General features: G+C 36.1%; 1 protein-coding gene across 1 annotated transcript in view; it reads left to right on the forward strand.

The window, feature by feature from the left end:
* Positions 1 to 3,495: 3,495 nt before the first annotated feature.
* Positions 3,496 to 21,717, forward strand: part of LOC127511429 (scavenger receptor cysteine-rich type 1 protein M130-like) — a 264,217-nt gene continuing 245,995 nt past the window's right edge. The window contains exons 1-10 of the mRNA XM_051892237.1: positions 3,496 to 3,567; positions 4,262 to 4,298; positions 7,149 to 7,460; positions 7,564 to 7,878; positions 7,968 to 8,291; positions 8,368 to 8,685; positions 8,889 to 9,191; positions 9,472 to 9,543; positions 9,723 to 10,037; positions 10,141 to 10,535. Coding sequence (XP_051748197.1) covers positions 3,496 to 3,567; positions 4,262 to 4,298; positions 7,149 to 7,460; positions 7,564 to 7,878; positions 7,968 to 8,291; positions 8,368 to 8,685; positions 8,889 to 9,191; positions 9,472 to 9,543; positions 9,723 to 10,037; positions 10,141 to 10,418 — 2,346 coding nt within the window. The 3' untranslated portion in view covers positions 10,419 to 10,535. The remainder of the gene's footprint in view (positions 3,568 to 4,261; positions 4,299 to 7,148; positions 7,461 to 7,563; positions 7,879 to 7,967; positions 8,292 to 8,367; positions 8,686 to 8,888; positions 9,192 to 9,471; positions 9,544 to 9,722; positions 10,038 to 10,140; positions 10,536 to 21,717) is intronic.

Consider the following 21,717-nt stretch of genomic DNA (forward strand, 5'->3'; position numbering starts at 1 on the left):
TAGATTGTGTGTCTTTGCTATGGACAGTGAGATTAATAAGAATGGTTTGAGGTTATTAGGAATTTATGAAGTAGACATGTCTCCCGGTAAGGCTATTATGGGGCAGTTATGCTGAGTCCGAGGATGTCTGACAGCCTGCTAATGACCTCCGGCCAGAATGACTGAACAAGTGGGCACTGCCAGAATGCATGAAAATAATCGTCAATTGAGGATGGACAGTATGAACAGTTGTTATTTTTTTAATATATCCCATGCGCTGCAGTTTGTATGTTGTGATGTGTGTTCTATGGATAACTTTATATTGAATCATTTGGATTTTGGTATTGCAAAACATTGAATAAATGTTATTGCAAACTTCTTGCCAATTGATATATTGATCTGTACATATGTCATTAGCCCATTGTTGAACTGGAGCAACTATTTCATTTTCTGTAAAAGCTAAAAAAAAATGTATATTTGTGAAAGTATTTTATTTGGTTTTGGTATATGGGGAAATTGTAATTTTTCAAAGTGCCAGACCCAATTGATTTTTGTATGATGTCTTTTAATTGTATATATTGAAAGTAAGTTTGATAAGGTAACTTGTATTTTGACTGAATAAGATCAAAGGTCATTAACAGGCCCTCATTTTATAAGTGGCCCAGGCTGGTTATTCCTCTTTGACTCCATGTGGAAAAATGAAATGTTTTGTTATGAATTAAAAACATTGGGTTATACCATGTTGGTGTGTTGGCTGATGGTTCCAAATTGCAGTGTAGTAGGTCATGTACCTTCCACCAAGCATTCATGGTGGTATTAATAGTCATAGTGTTTTTACTGTATAACCAGGGAGAGTTTTTATTGATTTATCTATTAATGGTAGAAGCTTTATATCTAATGATTGTACCAGATCATTTTCTATATTTAACCATGGGAGATTTTAGTTATGTATCCAGTGGTAGATGTAAATTAACTGTCGAGAAATGAATTAGAGGTAGAAGTTGGGTGCTCCAAGTCCTCCAAACTTTTTTGGCCTTTGAAGAGTGGATCATTTTATACAGACTTTTTTCTTTTTCCAATAAAACTTAGATATTGTACTATTTAAAGAGGAGAACCAGCCTGGAGGTGGAGTGACATGAATCATGGAGAAGAGATAATTGATTTTTGGAAGTATATTCATTTTTACTGATGATATACGGCCAATTAGAGATATGAGCAAATTGTTCTATCTTTCCAAGCTATTTTGTATGTCTTGTAGTAAAGGAACATGGTTGAGCTTAAAAAGATATTTTGAAATTAGGTGAAATATGAATTCCAAGGTATTTTATTGTTTTGGTTATATGTTTGAATGGGTAAGTCTCTAGCTCAGCATCCCAATTCAGTTTAGCAATAGGCAGAATCTCAGATTTTGAGCAGTTAATCCTGATATGTTGTGTGATTGTCGTATTGCAGCTGCCAAGGGTTCAATGAAGAGTGTAAAGAGTAGCGGTGATAGTTGGCAGCCCTGTCTGGTACCTCTTTTTAAGTGAAATTGATTTGATATAATACCATTAGTTATGGCCGATGCTGTTGGTGTATTATAGAGTGTTTTAATGCAACTGATGATATATGATTTAAAACCAAAGTGACTGAGTGCAGTGAAGAGAAAGGACCATTCTACCCTATCAAAGGCCTTTTCTGCATCTAAAAGATACAATTATAAATGGTGGTTTGTGTGTGTTGGATGAATTGTTATAGAAATCAACTATATTTATTAACCTTCTAGTATTTTCTGAGGAATGTCTCCCTTTTATGAAGCCAGCCTGGTCGGGGTGTATCAAGGTTGACATCACAGATTCTAGTTTGCCCACCAATACTTTACTAATGATTTTTTAAATCTACATTAATTAATGATATTGGATGGTAGTTGGAACATTGGGTGTGATCCTTGTTTGGTTTTGGAATAAAAGAAATGTAAGCAGTATTCATATGTTGCGGTATCATTCCTTTTTTCATAAATTTCACATAGAGCTTTAAAAAAATATGCATGAGAGCCGTGGCCAAAACTGTCCGGAAAACTCTGCTGGGAAGCCATAGAAACAAAACATAAACAATATGTGTGTTAACATGATTTTAGTGTGGAAAAAAATTGCTTACTAACCTTTTCTGTGCAAAGTTATTTCCAGTTTTATAACTTTGTTTTCATGACAACATAAACCCTATAATAATGTTTTAAACTATTTACAGCTGAAATAATACATGTATTTTGGGATAATTGATTTAAGTGCTTTTATAAAATTATAAGCTTCACATTTCTGTCTTTAAACCCTCAAATTTTTAACAAAATAGGGAGTCAGCATAAATGTTTTTTTGTGTTAATCAACATAACTATGATGTTGATTGAGCTCAACTTGTATTGAACTCTAAAAAATTATTTTAAATATTCAGACGTATGTGTCACATTTTGCCAGTTGTTCCACTTTGTAATGCTATGAATTAAACTCTTATCCCTTCATCTCTTTTATTGTTACTGCTTAATATTTAGACAGTATGAATGTGAGGTTGGTTGGTGGTCAGAGTCGATGTGCTGGTACAGTGGAGGTTCATCATAAAGGTCAGTGGGGAACAGTGTGTGGTGATGACTGGGACCTTAAAGACGCTGCAGTGGTGTGTAGAGAGCTGGACTGTGGAGAACCTGTAGATGTTCTGGGTGATGCTCATTTTGGACAAGGATCAGGACCAATCTGGATGAGTTTTGTCATGTGTACTGGATCAGAGTCTACACTGAAGAACTGTGGCTCAGGAGGATGGGGTAAACATAGATGTGATCATACTAAAGATGCTGGTGTCATCTGCGCAGGTAAAATATTTTACATATTCAAATTCATATCTTTTTTTTTTTGCGCTTCCATTTGCGCTTCTAATTTTTAAAGAAGTTGTTTTTAAAATGTTGACTTCAATAATAAATAGATTTCATATTTATATTTGTTTTTGGTGTGTTTCTACATCATTTATTCATTAAAAGATAAAAAATAAAATGGCTTTTATGTTCAAATCATTATCTGGAAGCCCCATAAATAAATAATGCTTTTGTTGATCTGTGTTGTCTTATTTAGAAGTCAGGCTGGTTGGAGGTTCTCGCTGCTCTGGGAGGTTAGAAATACTTGATAATCAGACATGGGTTTCAGTGTGTGCTGCTGCCTTTGACCAGCAGGATGCAGAAGTTGTGTGTAGAGAGCTGGACTGTGGGGCTCCTGTACAGGTGCTGGGAGAAGATGCTTTTGGCAAAGGAGATGCTCAGATGTGGACACAAGAGATTCAGTGCAGAGGAAATGAGTCTCAGATTCACCTCTGTCCAACATCACTATCACACCAAAACAGCTGTTCACATGAGCACAACATTGGTTTGCTGTGTGCTGGTATGAGTTCAAACTACAACAAAACACATTTAATTTTATTTCATTTCATTATAACATTTTAAATGTACACTAGCTTTTTCTCTTATATTCATAGACATAATAAATGTGAGACTGGTAAATGGTCACAGTCGCTGTTCTGGTAGAGTGGAGGTTCATCATAGAGGACAGTGGGGAACAGTGTGTGGTGCTGGTTGGGATTTGGCTGATGCTGCAGTGGTGTGTAGAGAGCTGGACTGTGGAGAACCTGTAGATGCTCTGTTTGATGTTCATTTTGGACTGGGATCAAAACCGATTTTTAGGATGAAAAATGCGATGTGTACTGGTTCAGAGTCTACACTTAAGAAATGTGGATTCATGCAACCAACTGAACCTCATGTGTGTCTTGATAAGAGCGCTCAAGTCATTTGTTCAGGTAAGCTAAAGCTTAAAATCCTGTCTTAATGTATAAAACAATTGCACCAAAAACAGTCATAGTTTAATTTTTCATGACCATTTTCCACCTTCTTTTTGACCACATGAACTGTTAAGTTCAGATTGTAATAATCAGGGAACTTGTTGAAAATAAACTTTAGAATCTTGTTTCTAACTCTACATTCTAATGTAATGCCCTGAAAGGATTCATTCATAGACATTGTTGACATGAAAATGTGGGCAGATTTTTACAGGAACAATAACTATACACTGTTTTCTATATGAGCCATTTTTGTAGCTTACTTTCAAGGACTTTTTTGACTGGGAAAACGTTTAGCTGATATGTATAATATGTTTTCATAGTAAATACCTTTTATTAGGAAAATATGATTTTTTCATTATGTATTGATGTATTGATTATATGACTATTTCATGAAGTTCTTTAAATTTTAATTTTGTTGTTGTTCTTTCAGAAGTCAGGCTTGTTGGAGGTTCTCGCTGCTCTGGGAGGTTAGAGATCCTTGATGATCAGACGTGGGTTTCAGTGTGTGCTGCTGCCTTTGACCAGCAGGATGCAGAGGTTGTGTGTAGAGAGCTGGACTGTGGGGCTCCTGTACAGGTGCTGGGAGAAGATGCTTTTGGCAAAGGAGACGCTCAGATGTGGACACAAGAGATTCAGTGCAGAGGAAATGAGTCTCAGATTCACCTCTGTCCAACATCACTATCACTTGAAAACAACTGTTCATATGAAAATGATGTTGGCTTGGTGTGTGCAGGTTTGAGCATTTATTTTTTTTTTTAATAAACTGAATTCAAATGTAATGTTCCCAAAATCTACACTAAATATTAGTTAATTTTATAATTGTTTTTTTTTTTTTTTTTCTCTTTGTGTGATACTTTTTTTCTTCATTCTTTCCCTTTGTCCATATGTCTGTACTCCTTGTTTATTCATTTTATAGACAATATGAGAGTGAGGTTGGTTGGTGGTCACAGTCGCTGTGCTGGTAGAGTGGAGGTTCTTCATAGAGGTCAGTGGGGAACAGTGTGTGATTATTTCTGGGATATGCCTAATGCTGCAGTGGTGTGTAGAGAGCTGGACTGTGGAGAACCTGTAGATGCTTTGGGTGATGCTTATTTTGGACCAGGATCAGGACCATTCTCGACAAATCGCATGTTATGTACTGGATTTGAATCTACACTGAAGAACTGTGGATCAGTAAATTGGGGTTTACATGACTGTGATCATACAAAAGATGCAGGAGTCATCTGCTCAGGTAAACTGCTCCAAACCCTGCCCTGTTTTTACATCACTGATAAACCCTTTCTTCAAAGGGATAGTTCACCAAAAAATGAAAATTCAGGCATCATTTACTTATGACTTTGTTCTGTGGAGCAAAAAATGTATTATTATTATTATTATTATTATTATTTTACTTTCATATTGAAATGAGTGCCAGGATATTCTGTAAAATTCCCCTTTTATGTTCCATGAAAGAAAGTCATATGAGTTTGGATTGACATGAGATTGAGTAATTTGATTATTTTACTCTTTTCACATTAATAAATGGTGCTTTGTGGGAGACTGATTTAGTTTATTTCTTGTTACTTCAGGTGTCAGGCTTATTGGAAACTCCAGTTGCTCTGGGAGAATTGAAGTTCTTCACGATCAATCATGGGTGTCAGTGTGTGACGCTGCCTTTGACCAGCAGGATGCAGAGGTTGTGTGTAGAGAGCTGGACTGTGGAGCTCCTGTACAGGTGCTGGGAGAAGATGCTTTTGGAAAAGGAGACGCTCAGATGTGGACACAAGAGATTCAGTGCAGAGGAAATGAATCTCAGATTCGACTCTGTCCAACATCCTTACACAAAAACAGCTGTTCGAATGATAATTACCAGGGGCTGTTCTGTGCTGGTGAGTTAAAAAAATAGTAATATCATATCTTTTACTCATAGGGTGCATCTCAGTCAGCTCCCTAGTTCAGTAATCAGAACACTGACCAGAGAGCCAGACATTTTAAGGGCCTCAATCACAAAATCCTTTAGGTGCACTAGAATGTTTGCTCTCTAGAAATCCAACAATGCACTCCAAAAAACAGATCTCACTGTGTTCCCTTAATGGAAATTCTGAAGTTTAAAACTTAAATCACACAAACCAACACAATATCAGCACAATATTATCATAACATGCGACAGAGGATTTGAAAAGACAAACCATTATTTAATTATAGTGCAGCATATACAACAGTAGATAGGAAGTTGTCACACTGTGGTATTGTATTGAATCGCATAATGAAGAAGTAGAAGGGAAAACAGACTTTAATATAATCCACACACATACACATTGACAAAAACACATAACTTCTACAATAATGGACAGAGAACTAAGGAAAACTCAGGTCTTAAATAGATGGGGAGTAATGAGGATACTAATTAAACAAAAGGTGAACGAAATCAGTAACTATGGGAACAAACTGCGTGAATGAGTAACCAAGGGAACTCATAAGAACAGGTAAACGGGCAAACAGAGAGAAAATGAAACTGAAACAGAGGATACATATTACAGTAGTGAACAGTCTAGTTAATATTTATAATTAAAATTTGTCTAAAATGTTGCAGAGATATATAACAACAATAAAGTATATTGCATAACATACTTTAAACAGCATAAAAAAATGTCTAAAAGATGTTCTGTGTTGTTGAAAAAAAAATACCAGTGGTGACGTTTTACAACACAAGCACCTAGTCATGTCACCAGAAATTGCATAATCAGTGAACGAATATGTATTGAGCCAGTGTGCTTTACAAGTGCCCGAATTTGTGTACACAATATACTGATACACAAACTAGTGTGCTTATGGAGATACACCAGTAGTCTCTATCTGTATTTTTTCTGTCACTTAGATAAAAAGAATGTGAGGTTGGTTGGTGGTAACAGTCGCTGTGCTGGTAGAGTGGAGATTCTTCATAGAGGTCAGTGGGGAACAGTGTGTCATTATGGCTGGGATATGCCTGATGCTGCAGTGGTGTGTAGAGAGCTGGACTGTGGAGAACCTGTAGATGCTCTGGGTGATGCTCATTTTGGACCAGGATCAGGACCAATCTGGATGGGTACTGTCCTGTGTACTGGATCAGAGTCTACACTGAAGAACTGTGGGTCAGAAGGATGGAGCATACATGCCTGTACTCACAAATATGATGCCAGTGTCATCTGTTCGGGTGAGTAATTTAACTGATAGCCCATGAATTTGTAGTGACATAAATAATATTTTGTTGAGAAAACTGTAAATGTTTGTATGGTTATTGTATTTAACTATCAAGCATTTGTTTTTGTCTACTGTGCTCATTTCTGTAATATGAACAGGTCATAAACCTTCCAGACTGGTTAATGGATCTCACCTCTGCTCTGGGAGGTTAGAGATACTTGATGATCAGAGGTGGGTTTCAGTGTGTGCTGCTGCCTTTGACCAGCAGGATGCAGAGGTTGTGTGTAGAGAGCTGGACTGTGGGGTTCCTGTACAGGTGCTGGGAGAAGCTGCTTTTGGCAAAGGAGACGCTCAGATGTGGAAACAAGAGATTCAGTGCAGAGGAAATGAATCTCAGATTTCATTTTGCTCAATATCATCACACAAACACAGCTGCACCAGTGACAATAATGTGGGACTGATCTGTTCAGGTAAATTATAAATATTCAGTGTCTCTTTGTTTGTATTTGATACAGTATATCTTCTCTGTCAGCTGCATTATACTTTATTTTAACCTCTATGTTCTTTAATCAGCTTACACAGAGGCCAAACTGATGAACGGTTCAGACTCTTGTTCTGGTCGAGTTGAACATCAATATCTCAATGAGTGGGGCACAGTGTGCGATGCATGCTGGGATATGAGAGCTGCCAGTGTCCTCTGTAGACAGCTGAATTGTGGGATTGCTGTGTCTGTTGTGGGATCAGACTGGTTTGGAGAAGGAAGTGGTGAAATCTGGGCTGATGTGTTTGATTGTGACGGGAATGAAACAAAACTCTCAGAATGTTCCATCTCTTCATGGAGTCGAGCTGAATGTTCTCATAGACGAGATGTTGGAGTCATCTGCTCTAGTGAGGGGATTTTATTGAAATAAATGTTTTAAATTATCTATACAAAATACCTTGCAATATTTTAATAAAATGCCACGTCTTTCACTCAGATTCATCTCTGGCTGTTCATGATGGTCTGGTGCGGTTGTCTGGAGAGAGACAGTGTGAGGGGGAGGTGGAAGTTTCCATCCATCAGGTCTGGAGGAGAGTTCTGCTGGACTCCTGGAGTCTCACTGAATCCTCTGTGGTCTGCAGACAGCTGGGCTGTGGCTCTGTGCTGAACTTCTCCGGCTCCTCTTCATCCAGTCCTGAACACAGTCATGAGTGTGTGACGGGCTTCCAGTGCTCTGGGAGTGAAGCTCATCTGGGGAACTGCAGCTCTCCACAAACTCTCAACTGCAGCTCCACACAACAGCTGTCAATCACCTGCCTTGGTGAGAAGAGCAACATCTGGGCAGATTCTTCAGTTGTTAGTGATCACTAATGTGTTTTTCTTTCTCTGAATATCAGGTCACGGGTCCATCAGGCTGGTGGGTTCTGGGGGAGACTGTGCAGGGAGGCTGGAGGTTTTTCACAGCGGCTCATGGGGGACAGTGTGTGATGACTCCTGGGATATTAAAGATGCCCATGTGGTGTGCAGACAGCTGCAGTGTGGAGTGGCCCTCAGTAACCAGCAGGTACCAGCCTGGTTTGGTCCTGGTTCTGGACCCATATGGCTGGATGAGGTGGAGTGTGAGGGGAATGAAACGTCCCTGTGGAGCTGCTCTTCTCCAGGCTGGGGAAAACATGACTGTCAACACAAGGAGGATGTAGGAGTCGTGTGCTCAGGTAAATAGTACATAGTAATAGTAAATAGTAAATAGTAGTTGTGAAAAATTGTTATTCAGTAACATTTGAAATATGAATTTTGTCTTTTTAATATATTTTTAGTTTAATCTTTTTTAGTTATTTCAGTCTATTGTATATATGTAACATGGTTGAAATGAATGGGGTTGGATAAGTGCTGATATAGCATTCATGTTTTCATCTAGAGTTTAAAGAGATCAGGTTAACTGAGGGCTGTGAAGGAAATGTGGAGGTTTTCTACAATGGATCCTGGGGTAATGTGTGCTGGAACCAGATGGACAGTGAGACAGTGAGTCTGATCTGTCAAGAGCTAAACTGTGGAAGATCTGGAGCTTTTTCCAGTTCTATAGCAAGAGTGAAATCAGCTCCTAACTGGCTGGATGAAGTGAAATGTCGACCACATGATTCAAATCTGTGGCTGTGTCCATCTTCAACCTGGGGACAGAATGACTGTAATGAAGATGAAGTGGCAAAAATCACCTGTTTGGGTAAGAGTGATGTATTTTCCATCTCTTGGTGTTTGATAACTTTATTCCATTTCTGTATATTTCCTACCTGTTAGATCATGTTGTTATGATATGTTGTTTATACATTAACTTGGACATTAAATGTGAAATTAATAATATAGAATAATATATTTTAAAAACTTGAATGTTAGGGGCGATTAATTGCGATTAATTACAAAAAAAAAAAAAAAAAAAATTTTTTTTTTTTTTTTTCTAATTATTGACAGAACTAAAATAAAACATTTGTAGCTTGTGATTACAGAACAGGAGAGTCATGAATCCTCTAGAAGCTATTTGTCGTGCTCCACATCTCCACATCAGAGACAGTGTTCAGGTAAGTTCATTTGATGTAGAAGAACATAAAAATCACAACAGCCATTTGTGATGTATGCATGTAATTTTGTTTGGGTGAGCCAAGAGGGTTTAAAATCACACCACACACCCCACTGTAGGTGTCACTGTTCTGACAGAACTCTGTTGGCCAATAATAATGTCTACTTGTCTGTGATTTAGAGCATGTTCCTCTCAGACTGAGTGGAGGGGAGGGCCGGTGCTCTGGGAGGCTGGAGGTGTATCATAACGCTGTGTGGGGCTCAGTCTGTGATGATCTGTGGGACATCAGTGATGCTCAGGTGGTCTGCAGACAGCTGGGTTGTGGAGCAGCACTGAGGGCTGATGGGAATTCAGCCTTTGGTGCTGGTGAAGGTGTTGTGTGGCTGAACAGAGTCGAGTGCAGAGGGAATGAGATTCACCTGTGGGACTGTCCTCTCTCCCTGAAGAACCACACTGACTGCTCCCACAAAGAGCACGCTGGACTCACCTGTGCAGGTCACAGCAAAACACTGATGAATAGTATTCATTTTTACATCATTTTAGAGTGAATAATATTTGTGTGCTCAAGACAAGTATCATTTTTAATGTGTTTTTACAGATTTGCCAGATTTGTCAGTGTCCACTACTCCTGCCACACCAACATCATCTTCTCCTCCAGTTTCTCAGACAGTGAGCTCAACATCAGTCACTCGTCCACAAACTCCTCCAGCAGCGTCTCTCTCTGTGCTTGAGATTGTACTGGGAGTTGTGCTCTTACTGCTCTTAGTGCCACTGCTTATACTGATTCAGCAGAACAGAGTGATGAGGAGAGGTAGGAGAGATCCAGAGACTGTCATATTGTGTCTTATTCAGTGTGTGATCAGTCATGTGTTGTGAACTGACAGCAGGTTTGTCTGTCTACACTCACAGCTCTCTCTAAGAGGAGACACAGGACCACGACTGAGGCCGTTTATGAGGAGATTCATCACAGACACAATCTCTTCACTCAGAGGGGTGAGTAAGTGTCATAATGTCTGATTTGTGGAGATCAACAAGGTAATGTGCTTATTCAGAGGGTGAGTGGAGTAAATCACATAGATTAAAGGGTTAGTTCACCTAAAAATAAAAATTTACTTATTACTCACCCTCATGTCGTTCTACACCCCTAAGACCTTTGTTCATCTTTGGAACACAAATTAAGATATTTTTGATTAAATCTGATGGCTCAGTGAAGCCTCTATTGAGAGCAAATCCACTGAACCTCTCAAGGTCCATAAAGGTACTAAAAACATATTTAAAACAGTTCATATGAGTACAGTGGTTCTACATTAATATTATAAAGCAACGAGAATACTTTTTGTGTGCCAAAAAAAACAAAGTAATGACTTTTCAACAATATCTAGTGATGGCCAATTTCAAAACACTGCTTTGGAGCTTTACGAATCAAATCAGTGGTTCGGAGCGCCAAAGTCACGTGATTTCAGCAGTTTAGCCGTTTGATAGGAGAACCGAATCACTAATTCGAAACACAAAAGATTCGTAAAGCTCAGAAGCAGTGTGTTGAAAAGTCATTATTTTGTTTTTTGGTGCACAAAAAGTATTCTCGTTGCTTTATAATATTAAGATAGAGCCACTTTAGTCACATGAACCATTTTAAATTTGTTTTCAGTACCTTTATGGATCTTGAGAGTTTCAGTGGCTTTGCTTTCAATGCAGGCCTCGTTGAGCCATCGGATTTAATCAAAAATATCTTAATTTGTGTTCCGAAGATGAACGAAGGTCTTACGGGTGTAGAACAACATGAGGGTGAGTAATAAATGACAGAATTTTCATTTTTGGGTGAACTAACCCTTTAGTTTGTACCTTGTTTGTGTCACTTGAAATGAATATAGGGTTAGTGCTATATGATCCAAATGATATGGGGATTTTGGCTGATTTGTGATTGTGAACGTGTCTGATGGTTCTACTCCATAACAGGAAGTGTCCTTTCTACTGAACAGCATTCTGGGTATGAAGATGCTGATGAGCTTCTTTCAGGTTAGACGACTGAAATAGAATTATGTTACCATCTACATACAGAAAAGTATGTGTGTTAAATGATTAAAAACATTCACTTAAGTTATCTTAGAAGAGTATAAATTATATAAATCATTCAGCACATAATTCAGATAAGGTTTTATTATTATTAACAACAACAACAACAACAACAATAATAATAATAATAATAATAATAATAATAATAATAATAATATGTATGTATGTATGTATTTTCTTTTTCAAAAGCAAATTCTGCAGTAGGAACCGCACCTGACTATAATGATGTCACCACCACTGAAGGACCAACAGGTCAGTGAGTTTGTTAACTGATCACAGAAATTCATTTAATTTAAATACCTATTTGGCCTGTGAATTAGTTTCTGTTTATTCTCTTTTCCTGTTAAATAATTTAGTAGAGCAACAAAACACACCAGAGAATTATGATGATGTAATCATTGCTGAACGGAGACATCATGCTACAGGTTTATTTCTTTTAATTACTTCGACACTATATATATAAATATATATATATACATATGTACAGTTTCAAAATCCAAAATTTTATCCATTAATGGATGCATTTAATTTTTCATTATTTTGTATGACTTAGCAGAAAACTATGATGATGTCATCATCGTACGACAGTTCTCCAATGATAAAAAAGGTGTGGGTTTAAAATTATACACTTCTACGTTAGTTTTTTTTCTTATTTTTCATCAAATTATAGTAGCATATAAAGTATGAAGACTTTTTCATGTAATTAATACTAGATGCATTTATATCAGAGGGCGATCAGGAGGAGTATGATGATGTGAAGAACGTCGGGGAAATATGAATGACATGTTTGGTATGTTATTGACACCTTTTTTAATGAATAATTTTGGTTTAGCCTTTATAATAGCTTTATATTATCAATTTATCTTGTTCTGTCATCTTCTGTTGTCACAATAGCTCATTTAAATGGACTGAAAACATTGTGTTCATTATAATGTTCATTATAATACTTTATAAAGCATGTTGATACATGAATTTGCTCTTGTTTTCTAATAACAGACTATGATGATGTGGAGGAAGATCCAGGAACACATGGAAGGGCTGTATAACTCAAACCACACACACCGCCTCAAATCAAAGTGTTTAAGTGGTCTGAAAAGTGTTTAAGATCCTATACTGTATGTTTTACCTGCAGTCCAGCAATGTTTTAAGTCGCACTTTGTATTGAAATTTTCTAATTCAGCGACAATTTCTGAGAAAAAAAAATACATTGTTTTAAAAATGTTTGATTTTTTTTTTTTTTCAGATGTTTTTGCAGATCATGCTTTTTTTGTGTGTTTTTTTTTTTTTTTTTTTTTTTTTGCTATACATTTCTATCATGTAGCCTTGGAAATTTGAGAGAACAAAAAACTATTTTATGAGTTCTTTACTTTTAAGCCGCCACCACCACAATCTTTAACATTTCACAGCACCTTCAACTTATAAAAATATAATTCCTTTTAAATGTAGACCCACTGCTGGTGGACTTTTATATTTAGCTCAAAATTGTTGGAATTTAAATTATAAAATATAAAATAAATTATATAATTATATTATACAATTAAATTAAATTATAAAATAATTTTAGTAGTCATTTGCTGATTTAAATAAACTCAGTTTGAAATAATGATGCAATCACAATATCGAACTTTGTTGTTGTTTTTCTTTAATACAGACTATGATGATGTGGAGGAGTCTTTTTTCCTCTCTCTTTTTTTAAATGAATTTAACCAAATTTAAATACTTGGCAAAATTTTGAAACAATACTTGTAGAGTTGCCTTTCTCTATTCAATATTTCAATATTCTTCGATAAACTACTTAAAAATGGTCATTAACACAATCTTGATCAACAGAATTACTGCTAACATTATAATTTCTAAATAGTGTTTATTGTCATGATTTCCACAGTTCAGTGTTATGAATCAGAGTCAGGGTTAAATGTTTCTACACTTAACTATTTATTTCCTCTTTCTGAGGAATGTAGGAGAGTCTTCCAGTGACAAAACATGATAGTTACAATGTCTTGCACAAATATGTTTTCTGAACATTTGTTAAATATGTTAGAAAACATTGTTGAAGGATGTTTGCATAAATGTTATTCAGTGGCTGTGAAGTTGTACATTTACACCAATAGAAAAGAACTGTCCTAATAAGAACTCAATTGCATTATAATTTAGGATGCAACAATTACTTGTAAGATTACTGAATATTCCAAAAAATGTGTATGAGCGTGTATCAAACTGTTAAAGTCACGCCCCCCAGTGGTGAACCAATGAAATTTAGAAACATTTCGAAACACTTATGACGTAACAAAGCCTCGTTTACTGAAATCACATGACTTTAGCAGTTTATCGGTGCGTTCAAACGGGATATATATCACCCTCTGAAAGCCACTTTGGAGTGAAAACAATCATGGCCGCCATATTGAAGGGTCGTTCCAAACCGGACACTTCGGGCCCCCATGATCCTTTGCACAGGGAAGGGGTTGTTGTGGGTTTCTCCCTCGGTAGAAATCTATGAGGCGCCGGACTGGACAAAAGCGAACCGAACCCCGCGAGCGAGCGACACTCCACGAGAGAGACCAAGTGTGTCCGAGAGCGAGCGAAGCTGCTAGAGAGAGATCGAGTTGTCCGAGAGCAAGCGACACTGCGCGAGAGAGACCGAATGTGTCCGAGCATTAGTAAATTAGTACATTAGTAAACATTGATCAGATTATATGCAGTCATTAAAACAATTCTACTGTAGCAGTGGAATTTGGGGACCAATATTACAGTTTCAAAACTGGGATAAAAATTTAATAGAAAGAACACAACAGCCATAACTCTTTTGTCATGTGCTATATTTACTAACATAAAAAAAAAAAAAAAAAAAAAAAAAAAATGAATGCGAAAGAATATTTAAAAGGGCTAATAGGCTACTTTGATTACGTTTACGAGCAGTCTCATGATAAACAACACTTAGTTTAACACAGAAAGAATAAAGACATAGTTTATTTTTTGTCCATTTTTCTTTGAATTTTCGATCTAAATCAGTCTTTTGTCTATCAGAATAATTGTGTCGTCACGTTAACATACACCACTGTATCAGTGTCCAGTTTGCACATATAATTCATTTGAAGAAGACTTGATGAAATATGTGTGCATACACCGGGCTGGTTTATGTTTGGTGGAGGAGAATATGTGAAATATGTCTATAAAAACTTTAAACACGGATACTTTATACGGCTCGTGTGTCCGAACGCACAGCAGGCAGATGTGAATGAGCCGCACTTTTGTGACATTTGAATTCTCCGCTGTAATGCGATCTTATGCGAACATATTTTCCATTTGTGCTGGTAGGTTACAGCAAATAATCCACATGATCCCAAACTTCGAAGCAGATCTGCTCTGGTCGCGTCGCAGGAAAACGCATTTTTGTGTTGTAGCACTGAGGAAAGGAGCACCTACGACCCATGTCTCTGAATGACAGCAGAGAGTCATACTTCCTCATGCATAATACCGCAATTATAATCTTATGCATACTACAGCGCAGTGATTGGATTGAATGAGCTTTATGTCATGAATATATACAGAAACTGTTGACGTCAGCATGTTCGACCAGCCCATACTTGGAGCCAACCAGTAATCCAGATCTTGCCGCTAGTACACGATAACATCAGATTTTGTGACGTTGCTCCGACTTTGCTTTTCAAACCAGAATTTCAACTTTTAAATAAAATTAATGAGTACCGTTAGTGTTTTCAATGATGTGCAGCCTATACATATCTGTTCACAGCTCAAAAAATGTGTTCTGGGGTTTCATGACCCTTTAAGGTTTATTGACAAACTAGTTCTTCTCATTGGACTGCGCAATTTACACTTTTCTCTTTAACATTATTTTTCCCTCTTAAAACTGTTATCATAATGATTAAAATATAAAGCAGTATAGTTTCAAAAATGAAGATTCTCATTGTTTACTTACCCTGATGCCATTCAGGTGTACATGACTTTCTTTATCATAACACAAATGCATTTTTTTAATCTGCAGGAAATTCAAGCTCTGTATGCATATATAATGCAAGAAAATAGGTTCCACCATTGTGATTTATGCAAGAAACAAATCAATAAGTAAAACATTCTCACCCTTAAACTAGTGCTTCTGACCAGGGCCCTGATACCGTTTGAAATTCAGTTTGAAACTCTCATGTGAAGTTCATTCTTCTATTGCAATCAAAGCATCACTTTCTTTTCACATGAACATGGCAACATGTTTACAGCTACATAATGAATTGAGTGCAGACAAGAAGAGCTTTTAAAGATTTTTTTTTTTTTTTTTTTTTTTATACACCTATTGTTTTGCTATAAGACATTAATTGATCAGGTTGTGCATGCATTACTTTTGGACTTTCCAAATGATTGCAGTCTTTTATTTTCATGGTATGCATCTACAGATTTCAGATTTCTTTCCAGAAATGTCTGTGTTCTGCTGAAGAAAGGTAGTTGTGTATCAGAGTAAATGAATAATGAGAATTTAATTGAACAAATGAACAAATTTTTTAAAGGATTCATGTTAGAGCAAGTGCTCTTTTCCTTTTTCTTAACTTCCTGTTTATAGGCCATTTATGCTGGGATTCAGTTTGGGTTTTTTTATTCGGCCAATTTGCTAATGCCTATTTTTTTTTTTTTTTTTTTGGTCTGTGCTTTAATAAATAGCAAATTATGTACCATAATCTATTTCTTCTTTGTTTATTTTTTCTCCATCTACTGAAAAATAGTTTGGTATGTCTGTATACATTATATATTACATATGCTACTAGAGATGTTAATTATGTATTGTTTATGTAATGTATTATTTTTTATATTGTAGAATTATAGCTGTAACCATTGCTGCAAATGTAAAACGGTACTAAAATGGTAGAATTACAGTAAATGGCTGTTGTTCTTTCTATTAAAATTTTATCTCAATTTTGAGATGCTTCATAACATTAAGGTTGAATCACCATAGTCACATGAGCTGTTTTATGTCTTAGTACCTTTTTGGGCATTTGAAAGTGTAAATTAACTTGCTGTCAATGGAGGCCTCAATGAGCCATCAGATTTTATCAAACATATCTTAATTTGTATTCTGAAGATGAACAAAGGCTTTACAGGTGTGGAACGGCATGAGGGTGAGTAATTAATGACTAAATTTTCAGTTTTGGGTGAACTAACCCTTTAATTGAAAACTTTTTTTAAACGTTTTTTTGTCAATTGACTATTGCTGAAACAGATTTTCATTTGAATTAAGTCCCGAAGCCTCGATACACCAACAATGTACAATTTACGTAATTTAAAACTAAAAGAAACATCCCACAGTGAAGCAGGAGAGGTCCTCCTTCATCCACCACTCTCGCTCTCTTTTCTTTAGCATCTCTGTGTTTTTGGCTGCTTGTTCTGTGTATCTGATCTTCGACTGTTCAATCTGTGGGCTTCTGGCCTGCTGTATTTGAGTTGTTTTCCATCCTGTCTTTCTCTGTCTCTCATAGGAGTGGGAATCTTTAGGCACCTCACAATCCGATTCTTATTAATTAACAATTTATTAATTAACAAACAAATTAATTAATTCATTATTTTTTCAGGATTCTTTGAAAAGAAAGTTTAAAGTGTTTATTTGAAACAAAATATTTTGTAACATTATAAATGACTTTACTGACATTTTAAACAATGCATCCTTGCTGAGTAAAATTAATTTTGTTTCAAATAAAATCCTACTGACCTCAAATCACGACTGTTCAACTTTAAACCACTCATTCACTGTTGTTTCGCTGTATCTCACTTAAACGTGTATGCTAAATAAATAAATGAGAATATACTTATGTATATGTTTCTTTAACATATTTGCTTCTGTTTTTTTTTTTTTTTCTCAATCTTTCTCACTTTAAAATTTAAGATATATATAACATTTAGTAGAGGAATCTAAAATATTATTTTTATTCATCAAGTGTACCAGTTCTTTTTTTTTTTTTTAAACATTAAATCAAGTGATCTGTGATTTTATAAGACAAATCACTTATGCATGTGTGGTAAATATTGTAATTGTTCTTCTAAGTAGCTTTAGACAACATAGGCCCGGTTTCACATACAGGGCTTAGCCTAAACTAGGATTAAGCCTTAGTTCAATTAGGATATTTCAGTAGCTTTTAGAAACGTACACTAGAAAAAAAAACATTTCTGGTGTGCATCTTCAGACAAAACAATGGCACTGACATATTTTGAGATATGTCAGTGCAAGTTGCTTTCAGTTAAAACAGCTCAAACATGCATTTTAGTCTAGAACTAGCTTAAGCCTTGTCTGTGAAACCAGGGGATAGTGTCACATTCTGGACAAGAACCACTAAAGTGTAGACAGGAAGAGACCATATGACTGTCATGTAAAACCAACCACAGTTAGTTTATACCAGGGGTGGCTAACGTTGGTCCTGTAGAGCCACAGTCCTGCAGAGTTCAGCTTCATCCCTAATCAAACACACCTGAACAAGCTAATCAAGGTCTGAAGGGTTGCTAGAAAGCTTTAGGCAGGTGAGTTTTTATCAGGGTTGAAGCTAAACTCTGCAGGACTGAGACTCTCAGGACCGACCTTATATATAATGTTTAGGATTTTCTCATATGTTATGCCTTCATCTTCATCTTGATTTAGCATCTGTTTCACTGTTCACTATTTTAATATGTGAAACACCAATAATGCTATCAAAGCTACATATTCTATCATTCTAATATCTGTGGAGATTCATTTATTTAATTGTTCAAATATACAGTGTTAGCCTGTGGAAGTATGAATGTGCAAAACAAGGTGCTTTAGCAGAAATGTAGTTCACTGGCTCTCTCTGCTGGTCACAAGGTGAACAACATGCTCATCTTCACTGAAAATTATGTTTTTTTTTTTTCTGGTTCAGCTGAAAGAAAACACTTTTGTGCAATTAAGTAAATTTCACATTAGTTACAGGAATTATTCTGAGATATAGGTAAAATGTTTCACTAAATTATTATTTTTTTCTGCCTGTCAGTTTAATAAGGGCTTACTTGTGTGCTGTGGTCTTGGTAAACATTTACTTAAATGGTTTTGTAAAGGAGTATTCATTTTACAGAGTTGAGTTTATTACATGTTAATGTCATGCTAACATACATATACACTAATAGACAGTGTTTAGGACATTCACAGTTAGTTATCAGTGCTTTTATCTCGTCTCTGCAGGTGTTGGGCTTTGATGCTGTAAATAAACTGGAGAGTTTCCTGTCTCCTGTAAGTCAAATGTATATATGTGTGTGTGTGTCTGTGTGTGTCTTGATGGGTGGGGAGGAGGAGTTCATCAGCGCTGACAGTTTGATATATATGGAGAAAGTCTCATCTGATTTGTCACTGAAGTTGTTTGATGATTTCCTCTGTTGTGTCTAATAAGGTAACAGCGAGTGTGATTGGAGGGTGTTGGACCTCTTTCTCTCTCATTAAGGGGTGTGAGAGGATGCCTGTACTTCTGTATCATCAGTGCGGAGAAGCTTGAACTGGATGTTGAATTAATCAAGCAGAGAGAGATGGAGAGATGCCTGACACTCATTTTACTGACTACAGTTGTAAAACTCATCATAGCTGGTAAGTACACATGAAATTATAGAGATGAAGTTGTCTCTCTCTCTCTCTCTCTCTCTCCAATTTATAAAGAGCTATAAATAAGTTTTACATGATGGTCTTATTATTCATTATAATATATCATTATCAAAATAATGTTATTATTTGTTATTTAGGGGAACCTTATGAGGCAATTCATTATTGTTTTTTTTTTTTTGTTTTTTTTTTTGTCTTGTCTTGTGATCACAGTTTAATTTTTCAAGTGATATCAACACTGTAAATGTTGTCTCAATCTTCTGTTATCTAATAAATAAATACATAAATAATCATACATTGCTCACCTTTTCTCAGGTTGGAAATGATTTAATTGCCATGTTTCAAACATCATTCTACAATCATGCAGACATCTCAGTCCCTCGAGTTGGGTGGCAGTAAAACTGATCATATATTTGGAGTTCTGATTTGATAAACATTGATTTGGATATTTGTGACATTGAGCGAGTCCCATTAACATTTATCCAAAAAAAAAAAAAATCGCTCATTCACAATCCAGCCGCATAAATACTATATTATGTTATGTCAAGATCACAAGAAAATGAAGTTATGATCATGACAAACAAGACAGAAGAAAAAAAGCATAAAGGCCTATATATATATATATATATATATATATATATATATATATATATATATATATATATAATAAATAAATAAAAAATCTTGGTTATAGTGAGACATTTACAATGTAAGACAATGGGGCCAGTCCATAAACTTTATACTCACTCTCTCAATAATATAGAAACAAGACTTAACAATATGTGTATTAACATGATTTTAGTGTGGAAAAAATCGCTTACTAACCTTTTCTGTGCAAAGTTATTTCCAGTTTTATAACTTTGTTTCCATGGCAACCTAATGGTATAAACACTGTAATAATGTTTTAAACTATTTACAGCTTAAATAATACATGCATTTTAGGATATTTGATTTAAGTGCTTTTATAAAATTAAAAGCTTCACATTTTTGTCTTTAAACCCTCAAGTTTTTAATAAAAAGGAGGGAGTCAGCATGAATATTTTTTGTGTTAATCGGCATACTTATGATTATGATTGAGCTCAACTTGTATTGAACTCTGAATATTCTTTTAAATATTCAGACGTTTGTGTCCCATTTTGTAATGTTATGAATTAAACTCTCATCCCTTCATCTCTCTCATTGTTACTGCTTAATATTTAGATGGTGTGAATGTGAGGTTGGTTGGTGGTCACAGTCGTTGTGCTGGTACAGTGGAGGTTCTTCATAGAGGTCAGTGGGGAACAGTGTGTGGTGATGACTGGGATTTGGCTGATGCTGCAGTGGTGTGTAGAGAGCTGGACTGTGGAGAACCTGTAGATGCTCTGAGTGATGCTCATTTTGAACAAGGATCAGGACCAATCTGGATGAGTAATGTCATGTGTACTGGATCAGAGTCAACACTGAAGAACTGTGGCTCAGGAGAATGGGGTAAAAGCACCTGTGATCATAGTAAAGATGCTGGAGTCATCTGCTCAGGTAAAGTATTTTACATATTCAAATTCATATCTTTATAAGATTTTTTTGTGCTTCCATATCGGCTTTTTATGTTTTATATTTTTAATTTTTTAAGAAGTTGATTTTAAAATGTTGACTTTAAATAATAAATAGATTTCATATTTATATTTGTTTTTTGTGTGTTTACATTATTTATTCATTATAAGACTAAAAATAAAATGGCTTTTATGTACAAATCATTATCTTGAAGCCCCATAAATAAGTCATGCTTTTGTTGATCTGTGTTGTTTTATTTAGAAGTCAGGCTGGTTGGAGGTTCTCGCTGCTCTGGGAGGTTAGAGATACTTGATGATCAGTCGTGGGTTTCAGTGTGTGCTGCTGCCTTTGACCAGCAGGATGCAGAGGTTGTCTGTAGAGAGCTGGACTGTGGGGCTCCTGTACAGGTGCTGGGAGAAGATGCTTTTGGCAAAGGAGACGCTCAGATGTGGACACAAGAGATTCAGTGCAGAGGAAATGAGTCTCAGATTCACCTCTGTCCAACATCACCGTCACACCAAAACAACTGTTCTCATAAGCACAACATTGTTTTGCTGTGTACTGGTAACAGTTCAAAGTACAACAAAACACATTTCATTTTATTCATTTTATTATAACATTTTAAATTTACAATAGCTGTTTTCTCTTACATTCACAGACATAATAAATGTGAGGTTGGTTGGTGGTCACAGTCGCTGTGCTGGTAGAGTGGAAGTTCTTCATAGAGGTCAGTGGGGAACAGTGTGTGGCGCTGGTTGGGATTTGGCTGATGCTGCAGTGGTGTGTAGAGAGCTGGACTGTGGAGAACCTGTAGATGCTCTGAGTGATGCTCATTTTGGACTGGGACCAAAAGCGATTTTTAGGATGAAAAATGCAGTGTGTGCTGGTTCAGAGTCTATGCTTAAGAAATGTGGATTCATGCAACCAACTGATCCTGATGTGTGTCTTTATAAGAGAGCTCAAGTCATTTGTTCAGGT

This window comes from Ctenopharyngodon idella, chromosome 4, assembly GCF_019924925.1.
Source record: "Ctenopharyngodon idella isolate HZGC_01 chromosome 4, HZGC01, whole genome shotgun sequence".
In the NCBI taxonomy this organism is placed as follows: Eukaryota; Metazoa; Chordata; class Actinopteri; order Cypriniformes; family Xenocyprididae; genus Ctenopharyngodon; species Ctenopharyngodon idella.